We start from the raw sequence: 14,515 nt of genomic DNA, 5'->3' as shown, positions 1-14,515 counted from the left end.
GTCATTGGGATTCTGATTGGGATGGCATTGAATCTGTAGATTGCTTTAGGTAGAATGGACATTTTAACTATGTTTATTCTTCCAATCCATGTGCATGGAATGTCTTTCCATCTCTTTATGTCGTCATCTATTTCTTTCAGAAAAGCCTTGTAATTTTCATTGTACAGGTCTTTCACTTCCTTAGTTAAATTCACCCCGAGGTATTTTATTCTTTTTGTTGCGATTGTGAATGGTATTGTGTTCTTGAGTTTTTTTTCTGTTAGTTCATTATTAGAGTATAGAAATGCTACTGATTTATGTAAATTGATTTTATACCCTGCAACTTTGCTGTAGTTGTTGATTACTTCTAAAAGTTTTCCAATGGATTCTTTGGGGTTATCTATATATAAGATCATGTCATCTGCGAACAGCGAGAGTTTCACTTCTTCCCCCCCATTTGGATTCCTTTTATTCCTTTTTCTTGCCTGATTGCTCTGGCCAGGACCTCCAGAACTATGTTAAATAAGAGTGGTGATAGAGGGCATCCTTGTCTCGTTCTTGTTCGGATGGGATGGCGCTCAGTTTTTGCCCATCAAAGATCTATTTTTTTAAATTCAATATTACACAGTAGGAAAACACATAGAACAATTTAATCACTAAAATCCCAAACTCGTTCAAGTAAGAGTTTTTCATTAGTTTTGGATACTTTTCTTAAATTGTCTTAGGATGGTAGGCCAAATGCTTCCTCATTTTAGTGTAGATAATGCCTAGGAACATGAGTGAACTATTCTCAGGTGCCTCTATGTCTGGGAAGGAAGAAACAGTGCAACTTGTCAGATAGTCAGTATATATAATAGTACTCACTCATCGTAACACTCCAAACCAGAAACTCCTGTATTTGACACAATATGAAATTCTTCAGGAATCAAAGTATCCGTTAGTTTCTTTGGCTGAAAAAAAAAGAAATAATGACAAAAAGAAACATTAATAGACAAGAAAAACAGAGTTGCACAAATCCTAATTCCTACAGCAATGGGATACTATTTATTAAGTTAAGAGATTCTAATTACAGAAGTAACAATATTAGGAATATGGGTCATGACAAGTAGCAAAAAACTTTTATCGGAGCATACATTAAAAAAATAACCATGAATTAAAGAGCAACTTTGGTTTTAGTATTAGTTGCACATGTCCCATATATTCAGAAATCTAATGACGCATTAAAATTCAGTAGGAATTTAAAATCCACTTCAGCAACATGCCAAAAATAAGAATTTCACAACTTTAAACTGTGGATTTCTAAAAAAAAAAAACAAAAACAAAAACTAGTCTCCTATATTGTATTGTCTAGATTAAAGTGGATAACTGTAGTTTGGAAAATGGCTTAAAATATCTTTGATCTTTTCCCACTAAAAACTCTTTTCTAGAAATAATTAGACAGTGCTACAAAAACTTATAAGCAATGCAGGTTATTATTGTATGACATTGCTTTATCTTTTGGGGAAATGATTTTGTTTTTAAAGTAGAAAGAAGGAGAGGAAATTATTTGTCAAATACTGTATTTACCTTATGAGGCACAATGACACCATCATGTGGCTGTAATGAACAGTCCAAATGTGGGGGGAAAACTGTACACTCCCTAGTCTCTCCTTTAACGTATTTAACATCATACAGGAAAGAAATATCCCTAAAAAATAAGAAAAGTATAATTAAAAATAAAATTCCTGTCTGGCTACTGGATAAGAGTAGGTAAGGTCCACACACATTCTTTTAGCGGTAAAAAGGGGTAGAAACCTGGTCTCCTTACCTCACCCTTTACTAGGAAGGCTGACACATTAGACGCGAGTTTCCCCTCACATCTTTCTCTTCTCCACCTCAAATTTCTCATTCACCTCACAAATTCTTTCCTTTCCTTCAATCTCAGGTTAATATGTGTTCTCTTCCCCAGGGTTATTTCCTCCACTTAGGTCCTTGATTTCATCTTTGCCCACATCCTCAGGGATCTCATTCCACCAATCATAATTTCTGTGTATCTCCTCTTCTCTCGGAATATTCCTTTGTCTATAACTCAGGACTTTCCCCCTCCTAAAAATCTTCCCTTGACCATGCATTTGGTCATGTTATCATGATCTATCTATCAACCAATCGATCAATCTAACTCTCACTTTCTTTTAAGCATCGGATTTCTTGAAATTTCTCTGCAATCTGATTTCTACCCCTCTCTCTCTTCCGAAACCATTCTCAGAAAGCTGATGACAACTTTCCGCTGCTAAGTTTATCTTCCACTATTTTCCTGGGATATTTTCCAGGGTTGATCACCTCTCTTTTTAACAACACTCTCCTTTCCTCTATCTTCTGTGTCACTGGACTCTCCTGGTTCTTTCATCCCAACTACTCCTTCTTGGACTTCTCTGTGACCTCCTGCCTATTAAAAGAAAATGCTCCACAATATTTTGTCCTCATCTCTCTGTTCTTCTTTCCTTACACTTTCTCCCTTGGCAATGCCATCAAATCTCTCCTGATCACATTTGCTACCTCTAGATACAAGTGAATGATCTTCCCACCATTCTAACTTTTCACCCTCCTATATTCACTAATTCTTTCAGCTAGCACCACCACTCTACTATGCAAAATCTCAGCATCCATAACTGATTCCTTCCCATCCTTTGCCCTCAATATCCATCCATCACTCACTTTTAGAGCCACCCTCATATCATTCTAGTGGTTGGTCCTCTTGTCTCTTGCCGATACCAAATCACTAGTCTAAATTGTCATTACTTTTTTGTGGATTCTCAAGTCTCTCTAGCATATTCTAAATTCTACTTCTGCCAGATTCATCTCCCTATAGCACAGTTATAATCATGCCACTTACTGCATATAATTTCCAGATGTCTCTGCCCCTCTCCCCAGTTTTAATGGGTACAGCCTTTAAGGAAAACAGTATAGATGTTTGTCAAAAAAATAAAAAATAGGGGCCGGCCTGGTGGCGCAGCAGTTAAGTGCGCATGTTCTGCTTCGGAGGCCCAGGGTTCGCTGGTTTGGATCCCGGGTGTGGACATGGCACCACTTGGCACGCCATGCTGTGGTAGGTGTCCCACATATAGAGTAGAGGAAGATGGGCACGGATGTTAGCTCAGGGCCAGGCTTCCTCAGCAAAAAGAGGAGGATTGGCAGCAGTTAGCTCAGGGTTAATCTTCCTCAAAAACAAAAAAAAAATATAGAACGACCGTATGATCCAGCAGCCCCACTTCTGGGTTTAGATCCAAACGAAATGAAGTGTGGATCTTGAGGAGAAACCTGCACTTCCATGTTCACTGCAGCATTCTTCACAACAACCAAGACATGGAAACAACCTAAATGTCTGTCAGCAAAAGAATGGATATAGAAAACGTGGTGTGTATGTACAACAGAATGTTATTCAGCCTTAAAAAAAGAAGGAAATCCTGCCATTTGTGACAATATAGATGAACCTGGAGAACATTATACTAAGTGAAATAAGCCAGAGAGAGGAAGACAAATGGTGCATCATCTCACTTATTTGTAAGGTGAGGGAATGGAGGTGGAGAGGGAAATGAGATGTTGGTCAAACGGTACAAAGTTTCATTATGCAAGATGAATGAGTTCTGGAGATGTAATGTACAGCATGATGATAGTTAACGATACTATATTGTTTACTTGGAATGTGCTTTGAGAATAGATCTTAAATTTAATCCTCTCACCACACATACACACACACAAATGGTAACTATACAGAGGTGATGGATAAGTTATTTAGCTTGATTGCGGTGATCTTTTCACAATGTATACATTTATCAAAACATTTATCAAGTTGTACACCTTAAATATAAACAATTTTTATGTGTCAAAGATATCTCAATAAAGTTATTTACAAAAAAGCTGCTCTCAGGATGATGGAACATCAGTTTTTATCACACCAATAACAGAAAAGTTGGCAAATATGACTTTGTTAGCCAGAACAATGAACGTTTCATACGTATGCATACACACACACACATCTTTCTAAAGGAAATGTTGGTTTGGTAACTGTCATACAAATTTTCTCAAAGAGTAATTTTAGGAGCCTTTTATGTTTCTGTTATTGAACTATTGGGTATTTTATTTATATAATTTATTTTTAGAGGAAATGTTTTACTTATTTGTTGGAATATAATTTTTCTTTTAAAAATAATTAGAGATATGTTTTATTTCTCACAAAACTTTTGTGGCAAATCACCTGCTTCCGCTTTTCTGGAAAATCTATTTTTATTCAAAGAAATAAAACAGAACTTTGATTCTTAGCTATAACATAAAAACTAAACTTCATCAGACTTTAAGAAATTCTTTATCCCTTTCTCCAGGCCCCAGATTATCAAACTGATTTCATACTTCAAATTTTTCTCCAATGTTCACTGGATGAGTTATGAGCATAAATAAGCATGTCTTTTCTCTGAAGTTGTCAGGGAATGAAATATTTCAGAGATATCAATTTTCCAAATAACTGACATATGCTTTTTAAGCAACATTAAGTCTTTTTAAAATGTATTTAAAACTTTGTGGCTGTTAAGAAAACTTATGACTTAAGAAGCTAGAAGTTTCTTGAGGACTCTCTGGGTATAATTATAATGCCTAGGACAGTCCGGAAATACAGCAGGCCCTGGGGTGTGTTGGACGCCCCCTTTGAATTGAAGAAGTTGGAAAGCACTTTCCTAGATACTCCTGCAGCTAGGATTCTGGGTGTGAACTAAGTTCTACCAGTAGATGTACTTTTCCAAGATTTTGGAAGTAGAAGTGAGGCAGAAGCCATTTTCCTGCCATGTTTTAGCTGATTCTGCCTGCAGTATCATGAAAATGTGGTTTTCCTGAAGCGACATTCCAGAGTCCATCCTCCAGCTCCCCAGGTCCAGAGAGGCAGTGCAGCAACAGCAGCAGTAATGACAGCTTCTTGACGTCAGCTTCCTGATCCTTGGATAACAGTTAAGGGGGTATATTTTTATTGCAATATAATTCACATATCATAAAATTCACTTTTTTTTTTTTCATGAGGAAGAGTGGCCCTGAGCTAACATCTGTTGCCAATTTTCCCCTTTTTTACTCGAGAAAGATTGTCACTGAGCTAACATCTGTGCCAATCTTCCTCTATTTTATGTGGGATGCCTCCACAGCATGGCTTGATGAGCGGTGTGTAGGTCTGCACTCGGGATCTGAACCCACGAACCCTGGGCTGCTGAAGTGGAGCATGCAAACTTAACCACTATGCCACCAGGCTGGCCAGTTTTTAAAGAGTCCAATTTATAAATTTCTAGTACATTCATGAAGTTGTACAACCATCACCAGTATCTAATTTCAGAATATTTTCAACATCCCAAAAAGAAACCCCTTACCCGTTAGCAGTAATTCCCTACTCTCCTGTCCTGCTAGCCCCCAACAACTGCTAATCTACTTTTTGTCTCCATGGATTTCTCTATTCTGCACATTTCATATAACCAGAAACATACAAATATGTGCCCTTTTGTGAATGGCTTCTTTCACTTAGCATGTTTTCGAGGTTCATCAATGTTGTAGCATGTATCACTACTTCATTCCTTTTTATGGCTGAATAATATGTCATTGTATACCACACTTTGTTTATCCTTTGATCGATTAATGGACAATTGGGTTGTTTCCACTTTTTAGCCGTATGAATAACGCTGCCATGAATATTCATGTAAAGTTTTTGTGTAGACATATGTTTTCAATTGTCTTGAGTATACACCTAGGAGAATTACTGGGTCATATGGTGACTCTATCTTTAACTTTTTTTTATGTGGGTCACTGCCATAGCATGACTGATGAGTGGTGTAGGTCCTCACCTGGGATCCAAACCCACAAACCCAGGCTGCCAAAGCAGTGTGCCAAAATTAGCCACTAAACCATGGGGCTAGCCCTTATGTTTAACTTTTTAAAGAACTGCCAAACTGCTTTCTACAGAGGCTGCACCATCTTACATTCCCACCAGCGATGCATGACACTTCCAATTCCCCTATATCCTCATTAACATGTGTTATTATCCACTTTTTGATTCTGGTCATCCCAGTGGGTGTGAAATAGTATTTCATTGTGATTTGATTTACATTTCCTTACGGCTAATGATGCTGAGCATCTTTTCATGTGCCTATTGGCCATTTTTATCTTCCTTGGACAAACGTCTATTCAAGGGAACATACTCCTGAACTCTGTGGCAGCCTTGGAGGCAGTAGACTCTATGAGGGGTTAATTCCATTCTGTTCTGGGAGTTATTCCCAAAGGCATTGCTTCACACTCGCTCCTTTAGCCCTTCCAATAATTTGGTAAATACTCAATATCCTGCTTAAGACGTCTAGAGTATTTATTTTCTGCACTCAACTCTGAGAGAGCTATCAAAAAATATTACTCAGAGGCTATTTGTTTGGTCGTTTTGTATTTTACTGCTGTGCTCTGAATATTTAAGGTTGCTAGAAAGTTACCTCTTGTTATGAATTCTATTAATTGTGCATACATGTTATCAATTTTCTACTGGTGCCATAACAAGTGACCAGAAATTTAGCAGCTTAAACAACACAGATTTATTATCTTACAGTTCTGTAGGTCAGAAGTCCAACACAGGGCTCACTGGGCTAAAATCAAGGTGTTGACAGGGCTGCATTCCTTCCTGGATACTCTAGGGGACCATCCACCTCCATGCCCATTTGGGTTGTAAATAGAACTCAGTTCCTCGCGGTCCTTGGATTGAGATCCCTGTTTCCTTGCTGGTTGCCAGCCGAGGGCCATTCCCAGCTTCTAGTGGCCAAGGCAGTTCTTAGCTTGTGTCCTCCCTTCCTGCATCTTCCAAGCCAGCAACAGCAGGGTGAATCCCTCTCATGTTTCGGATCTGTGCTGCTCCGTCTTTTGTCTCATCTTTCTGACCCATTCAACTTCCTACCTGTTCCACTTTTAACACTCGGGCGATTCGGTTGGGCCCTTCCTCATGATCCAGGACACTCTCCATCTCAAGGTCCTTACCTTAATCACGTCTGCAAAGCCCCTTTTGCCACATAAGATATGTATTCACAGGTTCCGAGGATTAGAGTGAAGACACTCTGGGGGTAGGCCATTATCCTGTCTGCCACAACACACAACTTCACATTTTAAAAATTCCAAGTCAGAAGTCATTTGACATTAAAACATTAATATCAGTTTATTGCCACATTCAGATATAGCTAATTATTTTTTCAGAGTACTTCAAACATCTCATAACTACTGATAATTACTCTTAATAATTATAGCCACGATCTGAAGATGTAAAATACAGTACAGATACTTGATGACACTAAAGCTCCAGGACACAAAAGTCAACAGGCCAAGTTTCTGCCAGTTTTCTAGCACTGGGACATAGCTGAGCAATACCACCTTATATTTACATAGTACTATATAGTTTTCCCAGTGCTCTTGTATCCATTATCTCATTTGTGCTTTACAACATCCCTGAAGGTACACGAAATGGAGCAAGTCTATCATCGCCTTTTTACGAGTGAGAAAATGGAACTCGGAAAGACTAAATCATTTCCCTGAGGATTAATAAGTTTAAACATTTCTTTCAGACGAAGTGATACTTCAGTAAGGGACATGCAGGGAGTAAACTGATAAATGGACCTGACATAGAAAATTGCAGGTCACAATCTTCACAGGAAAAATTCTGACATTTAGAATATTTTTAGGAATGATATAAAAACCACATATAGTATTTGCTGATTTGATCTGAAACCGTGTAAAAGCTAAGGGTTCACTTTGAAGAAAATCAGGGATTGAGCACTTGTTTTTTCAAGGTTGCACATCATGAAGCTACATTACCCAGCTCATTTCAGATGTACAAATAAAAGAAGCACTGACAGCATTCTGCCTGTCTGATCTTGTCCCTTTTTGGGGTACAACGAAGCAGAGAGTAAGGGGACAAGCATGCAAAAAAGTAAACTTAAACCAAAAGTAGGTACCGCCAGCCCTATTGCCATCCTGCTGATAATAATCATACACAAAAAGCTGGTCTTGTGCCCTGTTCAGATTGTATTCTGCTTCATCAAATATACTCAAGCTTTAAAATCTGTGATTCTATGATTTTTCCAACCCTGCCCCTCCCAAAGAAATCATACAAAATGAGAAAATGACTCCATTCATCTGCATCTACCCCATTATCTTCCCTTTTTACCTTCCAGCTCCAGTAAGGGAAACGGGATGGTCAATCAGGTATTTGAACTTATTCCTTCGAACAGGGTGATGCCAGACCGGGTCAACAGGGCGCAGAAGAGTACCCTGGGGAAAAGCAAAAACACAAATACACAGCAGAGGGCGCTCTAGACAAATGAAAGCTATTCTTAATTGTTTCGAGTTTTATATTGAGTATTTGCATATTCTATGGAAAAAAGAGCAGAATTTTTATTCAATACTGTGGAGAAAGACTGAAACTAGACCAATTCAACAGTGAGAGAAATATATCAAGACTAAGAGTAGTAATGATCATTTAGGTAAATCCCATAAAAACAGGTTAATGGAAATATGTGAGCATTTTAGTTTTCAATTTTAGTTTTAGTTTCAATCTAGGAAATTAATTTTAAAACATTTTTAAGACAATCTAGAATATATAAGATATGTTTAATAAATACTTAATGAACTGGATACTGAAAAGATAAATGTTCCCAAGTACTTTTTATATGTATATACACACCTTTGCAGTTTTAATTTTCTTAGGGGGCAATAAGTTTTCAGGACAAGGACCGGCATTGGCTGCATAGGTCAGGGAAAGAAGAACTTCCTCAGGGATGAACTCGTTCTGAAGGGAAGTAGGAAGGGGTTTTGAACGATCCACCATATTTCTTTTCTCCCTTAGTTCAGGAAGTCCTAAGAAAGTAATGAGAAAGAAACGCTGACTAGTTTTCTGCAGAGTTAATTGGAGATTCACAGGCTGCTTGATCAATCCCATCAAAATGTTTCTAACCAGGAAACACTGCTTCCGGTTGCCAAGAATAGTAACAACTTTAAAAACACTGAATATCATCTAGTCAAGAAAAAGAAACTCATATTGCCTGCCCTGTTCACACATCAGACACGGGTTCAAAAACTCAGATACAAAGATGAACCTCTGTTATTCTAAATTCAAAGTTGAAAATTAAAACTCACTTCACTTACTCAATTAACTAGGATAGCCTTAAGATGAATGTCTAATTTCCCTTTGATATGAAAAACACAAAAGAAATCTCCTCTCCTCAAAACTGTCAAATTATTGAGTAATTTTTTCTGTATAAGTTCAAAGGTGAGAACAATTGCATTAAATCGGGGCATTCATAGAGCGGAAGGGATCTGAGTTGGGTTAAAATGTAAAAGTAGAGTTGGGATTGTTGGAAGTGAAGAGAGAAGAACCTGAGCAAATTGGTAGAGTAAGAACACTAGAAAGAGCCTTCTACTCAGCTCGACCAGGGCGATGGGGTTATAAACGTAGGCGGGAGGGCTATACAGGAAAAGGTCATCTCTGAAGTCAGTCAAGGAGAGTCGGGCTCTTAAAGAACTCTCCACTAATCTATGCCCCTCCCACCGTGTGGCTTATGTTAATTTCTATAATGAGGTCTCATGCTTTGATCACCATCAAGACCTCCCAAGTTCACATAACCAAATCTCTCTCTCTTGAGAGTTTGGGATAGATTTAGAATATCAGAGGACGGGGGCGCGGGGATGGGGAGCGGAAGCACAAAATGGTTCGGTGGGGGCTTTAGCACAATCTCCCGTAAAACCAAGATGAGATGAGCGGGAGGAAGCGTTAGCAGGGGTAGGAATGGGTCTAACTGATTCTTATTCTAGGACAGATCTGCACTTATCTGTATATGAATAAAAATCATAAACAAGGAATTATCTTCATTTAGAATAATTATTAAAACCTGATACAAACTAGTTCCTTAAAGTCAGAGACCAGGTATCCAAAAAAGTAGTTTCATATAAGTGGTATTGGTATTTAAAGTAGAGCGAATTTAAAACAATATAACTCATCAGCATTTGAAAAAAAATTAGAAATACAGCCCTTGGGTGGAGTAGCGACACAGGACTCTGACTCAAAATACTATGAAAGGAACAGCTTTTGATTTTACTGAAACAAGTGTATTGGGAAACGAAGCTAACGTATCCTGAAATCTCAGATCAAGGAAAACGGTGAACGGACTGTGATTTCCGCCTGTGGCCATGACTATTTGCGGGAATCCTTGAAGAACTTTACCTGTCTCTTCCTTGGGTGCAGAGACTTTTAACTTTTTGCCCTCAGGCGTCGAGGCGGAGTTCGGCAATTTGGAGGGCGTTTTCGGGAGAGACATAATAAACAATGTCTCCTAGCACTCCCGTTAGTAATTTGAAATCTCTCTCCATAAAGCTAACCTAGAAACAAGTCAGCGGGGTGCCGGGACTTGGCAGGGCTGCCACATTGTCCTGCAGACAGAAAAATGAGACTTGTTAAATGCTTATGTTAAGATCGGAGTTGACAATTCATCTAGCGTGGGTTTTCCTTCCTTGGGGAGACCTCTGTCTTCTCGCAGGTCATCGGAGGCGCCCAAGAAGCCTGTGGTCAGGGCCGGGGCCCAGGCCGGGAAGGACACCCTCGGCCCAGCCCGCAACCGCCGGCACCAGCCGCCGGCGCCCTCGCTCCAGGCCGGTCGTCTCGGCTCCCGGCCTGGCCCACAGGCAGCGCCCTCGCGCCCGCCAGCTCCGCGGACTCGGGGCCGGGCACAGTTCCCGCCGTTTCGGCCTCACAAGCGATGGGAATCGGACACTCGCAACCCATACCCGTAAATTGTGTTTCCCGCCAGGTACCTTGTGGCCTCGCCTTTTCCTGGAACGCCTGCGTGTCGTCATGGAAACCCAGGACCCCGAGCCTTCGCAATCCGCGACCGGGGCTGCCTTCGGAGGTGCCGGCGAAGGAAGGAGACCGTAAGAAACAATCCCAACGGCACAGGTGCAGTCGCAACAGAGAATAAAAATGAGTAACGAGGCCCCTCTCACGGAGTCGGAAAGTGTCTTGATCCCTGGACTCCCGCCCGCAGGCCGAGCCCTATGCGCAGGCGCTAGTGGTGGCCGGGGTCTCTCTCCCCGTCCCCCATCAGTTGAGGCTTTATTTTGGATGCTGCCCCGTCTTTGACATTTTGATGGTCTTCCTTGGACCCAAGCACCGCCCCCGGAGCATGCGGAAGGCCTTCCTGGGTCGAGACTCTTTTTTTTTGGCACTTTAGACGGAGCCAACCCAAGCAAAACCATTTGGTCTTCTTGCTTAAATACCTGTTCTCAGGATAGAATGTGATAAACGCATTAGCACCGAGGAGGTGAGACCCCGCTCCTCACCGCCACCAGGGATCGTTTTGTATTAAGATGGAGCCTTAATGCCAAATAATGCTGGTGGAATCCCAGCGTCTAGATGCGTCTAGTATAGAAAATAAATTTCAGGAAGGAAGAAACCTTATCTTGTTCAGTGGTCATACTCCCAAGCACAGTGCCTGGCACAATTTCAATACATGATTTTGAAAATCAGCTGGACAGTTCTATTGCTTCTGTGTTGATAGACTTTAACTCTCTGGTTTCTGGTTTCCTAGGTAATGTTACTGCACAAGAATGGGGTTCTCCTACCCAATGAGCATAAAAAAAGCCAATTACTACAGCATCAGCTTTTGGGAAAAGAAATCAGCATTATTGCTGGATGGATCTGCAAGGAGACAGGAGGCATCGGCTCTCAGATCCAGGGCTTGAGGCAGAATTTATGGGCTGAAGGGCAGGGCCGTCTGAAGTGTGGAGATAAATGATTAGTGTTAAGGAAAAGTGAGTAATTTAAGATCTGCAAGTGTATCAAGCTTCATGGCTCTTCATAACACCCATGTTCACAAAATGGTGGTGTTAGTGTGATCTAAGGGTGGAGTTTTCAGTCCTTTGTGGTCAAAAAGTTCGTTTATTGGGCATTTGTGCAAGCCCAGTTGATGGGTTCGTGGTCTTAACTGGCCTGAACAGGACAAGGAGTCTCAGTTGCTGAAAGAACCACTCTTAATTACTGTTGATAAGATGGTGTCAGTTGTACTGGTCCTAGAGGGCTCATCATTACAATAATACCAATGAGGTATATGAGCAAAGTGTTGAAAAGAGAAATACAATCTCTATGGCCTCTTTTAACTCTCCTAGTCAAACACCTTGGATGTCTGAGCATGTTAGCCTTTAGCCTTATCTCCCATCACCCTAATTTTTCTCTGGATTTTCCCAAGAATTAAAATACACGCATATAGCCCTCATACAGCACACACAGTTCTCCTTAAGGACTGGCAACCATCAAAACAGGTAATGGGCAGAAGCAATGCACAAGTAGGTGGCAGGCAGTTTTTCCCCAGCTTGTTTGCCTTCTTCCTCCCTCCTGACTGGTGTGACTCCACATTATAGTGTGGAACCATAACCAGGATACTGAACCTAAGAGGTCCCAAACTCCAGCATCCATGGTTTATCAAACATTTAGATACTGGAAGAACAAAGTAACTCATCTTTCATATTCTTAACCTAGTTTAAAAGAAAAATCTAAGTAGGGCATAGATAAAAGAGATGGAGATACGTGAACAGATTCGATACACACAAAGTAAATCTAGAGGATTTAGGAAGTGATTGGATATGTGGTGAGAAGAAAAACACATCAAAGTTTACTTTTCATTCTCTATCCTGTGCAACGGTGTGGTGATTATACACACCATTTGCTGAGCAAAGGTCCGGGTTAAAGTTGTGGAAGTATATGAAACAGTAAGCACAAGAATGGATGAGAACATAAGAACATTACAAGAAGACCACAGCTATTTAAGACAATTGCTACTCCTCGGAAACTCCTCTCATAATTTTGAATTATACCAAGGGAACCCTAAAATGGAGTAAGGTAAAATATTATTGTGGTCTTTGATGGAAAATACTACAGCAAAATGTAAAATGAGCAGGTAAGAATTTTCCTAAATAGAAAATGTCAAGACACACAAAAAGTGACAGTCGTAAACAGGGCTAATTGTGCTTGCTGGTGTGGCTGACGTCTGTGGCAGCTGCTTAACACCAAGGCAGCAGTAGGGTCCTCCAGGGCTTCAGGTGGACAAGACATTATCTCAGAAGAGCCAGTCAGTGTGATCACCAAACGTGCCCTGAAGTGGGAACAAACAATAAACAGTGGGTGTGCCTCTGCACCAATCTCCTTTTTACCCACTCATCTTCTAAGTGTGTGGGCCACATCTGTAGGCACCTAAATACAGGATGCAAAGCTCCTGGAAGGAGTCTGAGTGGGAAGCAGGCCAGTATTTGTATTTAATGTAGCTAAAGAATGAAGGCATCAATCAGAAATGTTTAAAAGGAGACACTAAGAAAGAAATCTAGGCGCTGCTCAGCCAAACAGTTCCCTGGGGAAGAGTGGCTTCTGGTATTAATTGCTTCCACACAAGAAGGGCATCCCTAAAACTGAAATGATGTCTCAGATTGTCTTAGTTTTATCCTTATTCATCTAAGTACCCTCGTTCTGATTCCACGTGGGTGTGCCTACAGGAAAAAACATGCTTTTGCGTTAACAAGTGTATCTTCAGTGCACAGCACAGTACCTGACACAGGTGTTGATGCAGTCTAGGATAAATTCACCTTTCTCATCATACAGTAAATTGAGCCCCTACAGAGAATGCAGCAACCAAGCCAACCTGAGCATGCCACTCACGTGTGATTTCTTATGATGTATTCACAAACTGCTATTTCAGTTTTATAAATCACATTCATGAACTTAATTTGGGTCCAAATACAAGCTGAGCCTAAAAGGACAGGACCCTAAAGTTTAATAAATTCATCAAGAAAATTGCCACACTGAGGCTTTGTCCCTAGAAGCAAGAAACAGTCACTTGGTCCAAGAAACAGGGGCACGTATAATTTCTGAAGGGCCTTCCCCCTTCCCACTCCTTTGACACTGCAGAGGCTGGTGGGTAGAGCCAGACCATAGAGGGTAACTAGAGAGTACTTCTTAACTCTTACTGTGACACATGCTTCTATGGAAAGAATAAGATTCTTTGAGGGAAGGCAAGCAAACTATCTTCCTCCAAAATTGGTTTCCCCACGTCTTGTCTGAAAAGGCCCACTTCCTAGCCAATGGATTTTCAGCTTTCACTAAAAACCTAAGACCATTTCTGCTCATTAGGGGCGAGGGGGTTGGGCATTTTTAGAAATATTCATTCACAAATTTTAAAAGGCCAACAGCAAAAGGAATCAAGCAACAAACAATGACCACGATGAAGAGGAAGCTCAAGAATTCATCACTGCTTTTCTTGATGCAAATACGTAGTCACAACCAGGCCCCATTATTTTTTCTTTATAATCTATAACATGGCTCCCCCTCCATTATCCTGCATAAGAAAGTTCTGTCATTTGCCTTCTCTTTGACTATATTCAGCATATAAAGCTACTTGATATTAACATGAAAAGCATTTATGAATATGAAATAAATATAGAATATTAAATAAACTAGAAGTTACTTTTA

The 14,515-nt window shown here is 40.3% G+C and overlaps 1 protein-coding gene across 10 annotated transcripts in view; it reads right to left on the bottom strand.

Annotated features, from left to right (window-relative positions):
- Positions 1 to 11,182, bottom strand: part of AXDND1 (axonemal dynein light chain domain containing 1) — an 81,046-nt gene extending 69,864 nt beyond the window's left edge. For 6 of the 10 annotated variants that reach the window (XM_008543497.2, XM_070591696.1, XM_070591695.1 and 3 more), the window contains exons 1-6: positions 10,816 to 11,182; positions 10,229 to 10,434; positions 8,693 to 8,865; positions 8,177 to 8,280; positions 1,546 to 1,666; positions 844 to 929 (exon numbers count right to left, since the gene is read on the bottom strand). In XM_008543497.2, the coding sequence (XP_008541719.2) occupies positions 844 to 929; positions 1,546 to 1,666; positions 8,177 to 8,280; positions 8,693 to 8,865; positions 10,229 to 10,322 (578 nt within the window). In that variant the 5' untranslated portion in view covers positions 10,323 to 10,434; positions 10,816 to 11,182. Of the gene's footprint in view, positions 1 to 843; positions 930 to 1,545; positions 1,667 to 8,176; positions 8,281 to 8,692; positions 8,866 to 10,228; positions 10,661 to 10,788 lie in introns of those variants that run through there. The other 4 variants (XM_070591688.1, XM_070591697.1, XM_070591691.1 and 1 more) reach the window with 3 other exon arrangements.
- Positions 11,183 to 14,515: the final 3,333 nt, after the last annotated feature.

The sequence above is a fragment of the Equus przewalskii genome, chromosome 23 (genome assembly GCF_037783145.1).
Source record: "Equus przewalskii isolate Varuska chromosome 23, EquPr2, whole genome shotgun sequence".
NCBI lineage: Eukaryota > Metazoa > Chordata > Mammalia > Perissodactyla > Equidae > Equus > Equus przewalskii.
The sequence above is the reverse complement of the archived record's forward strand: the minus strand, read 5'-3'. Positions and strand labels throughout refer to the sequence as shown.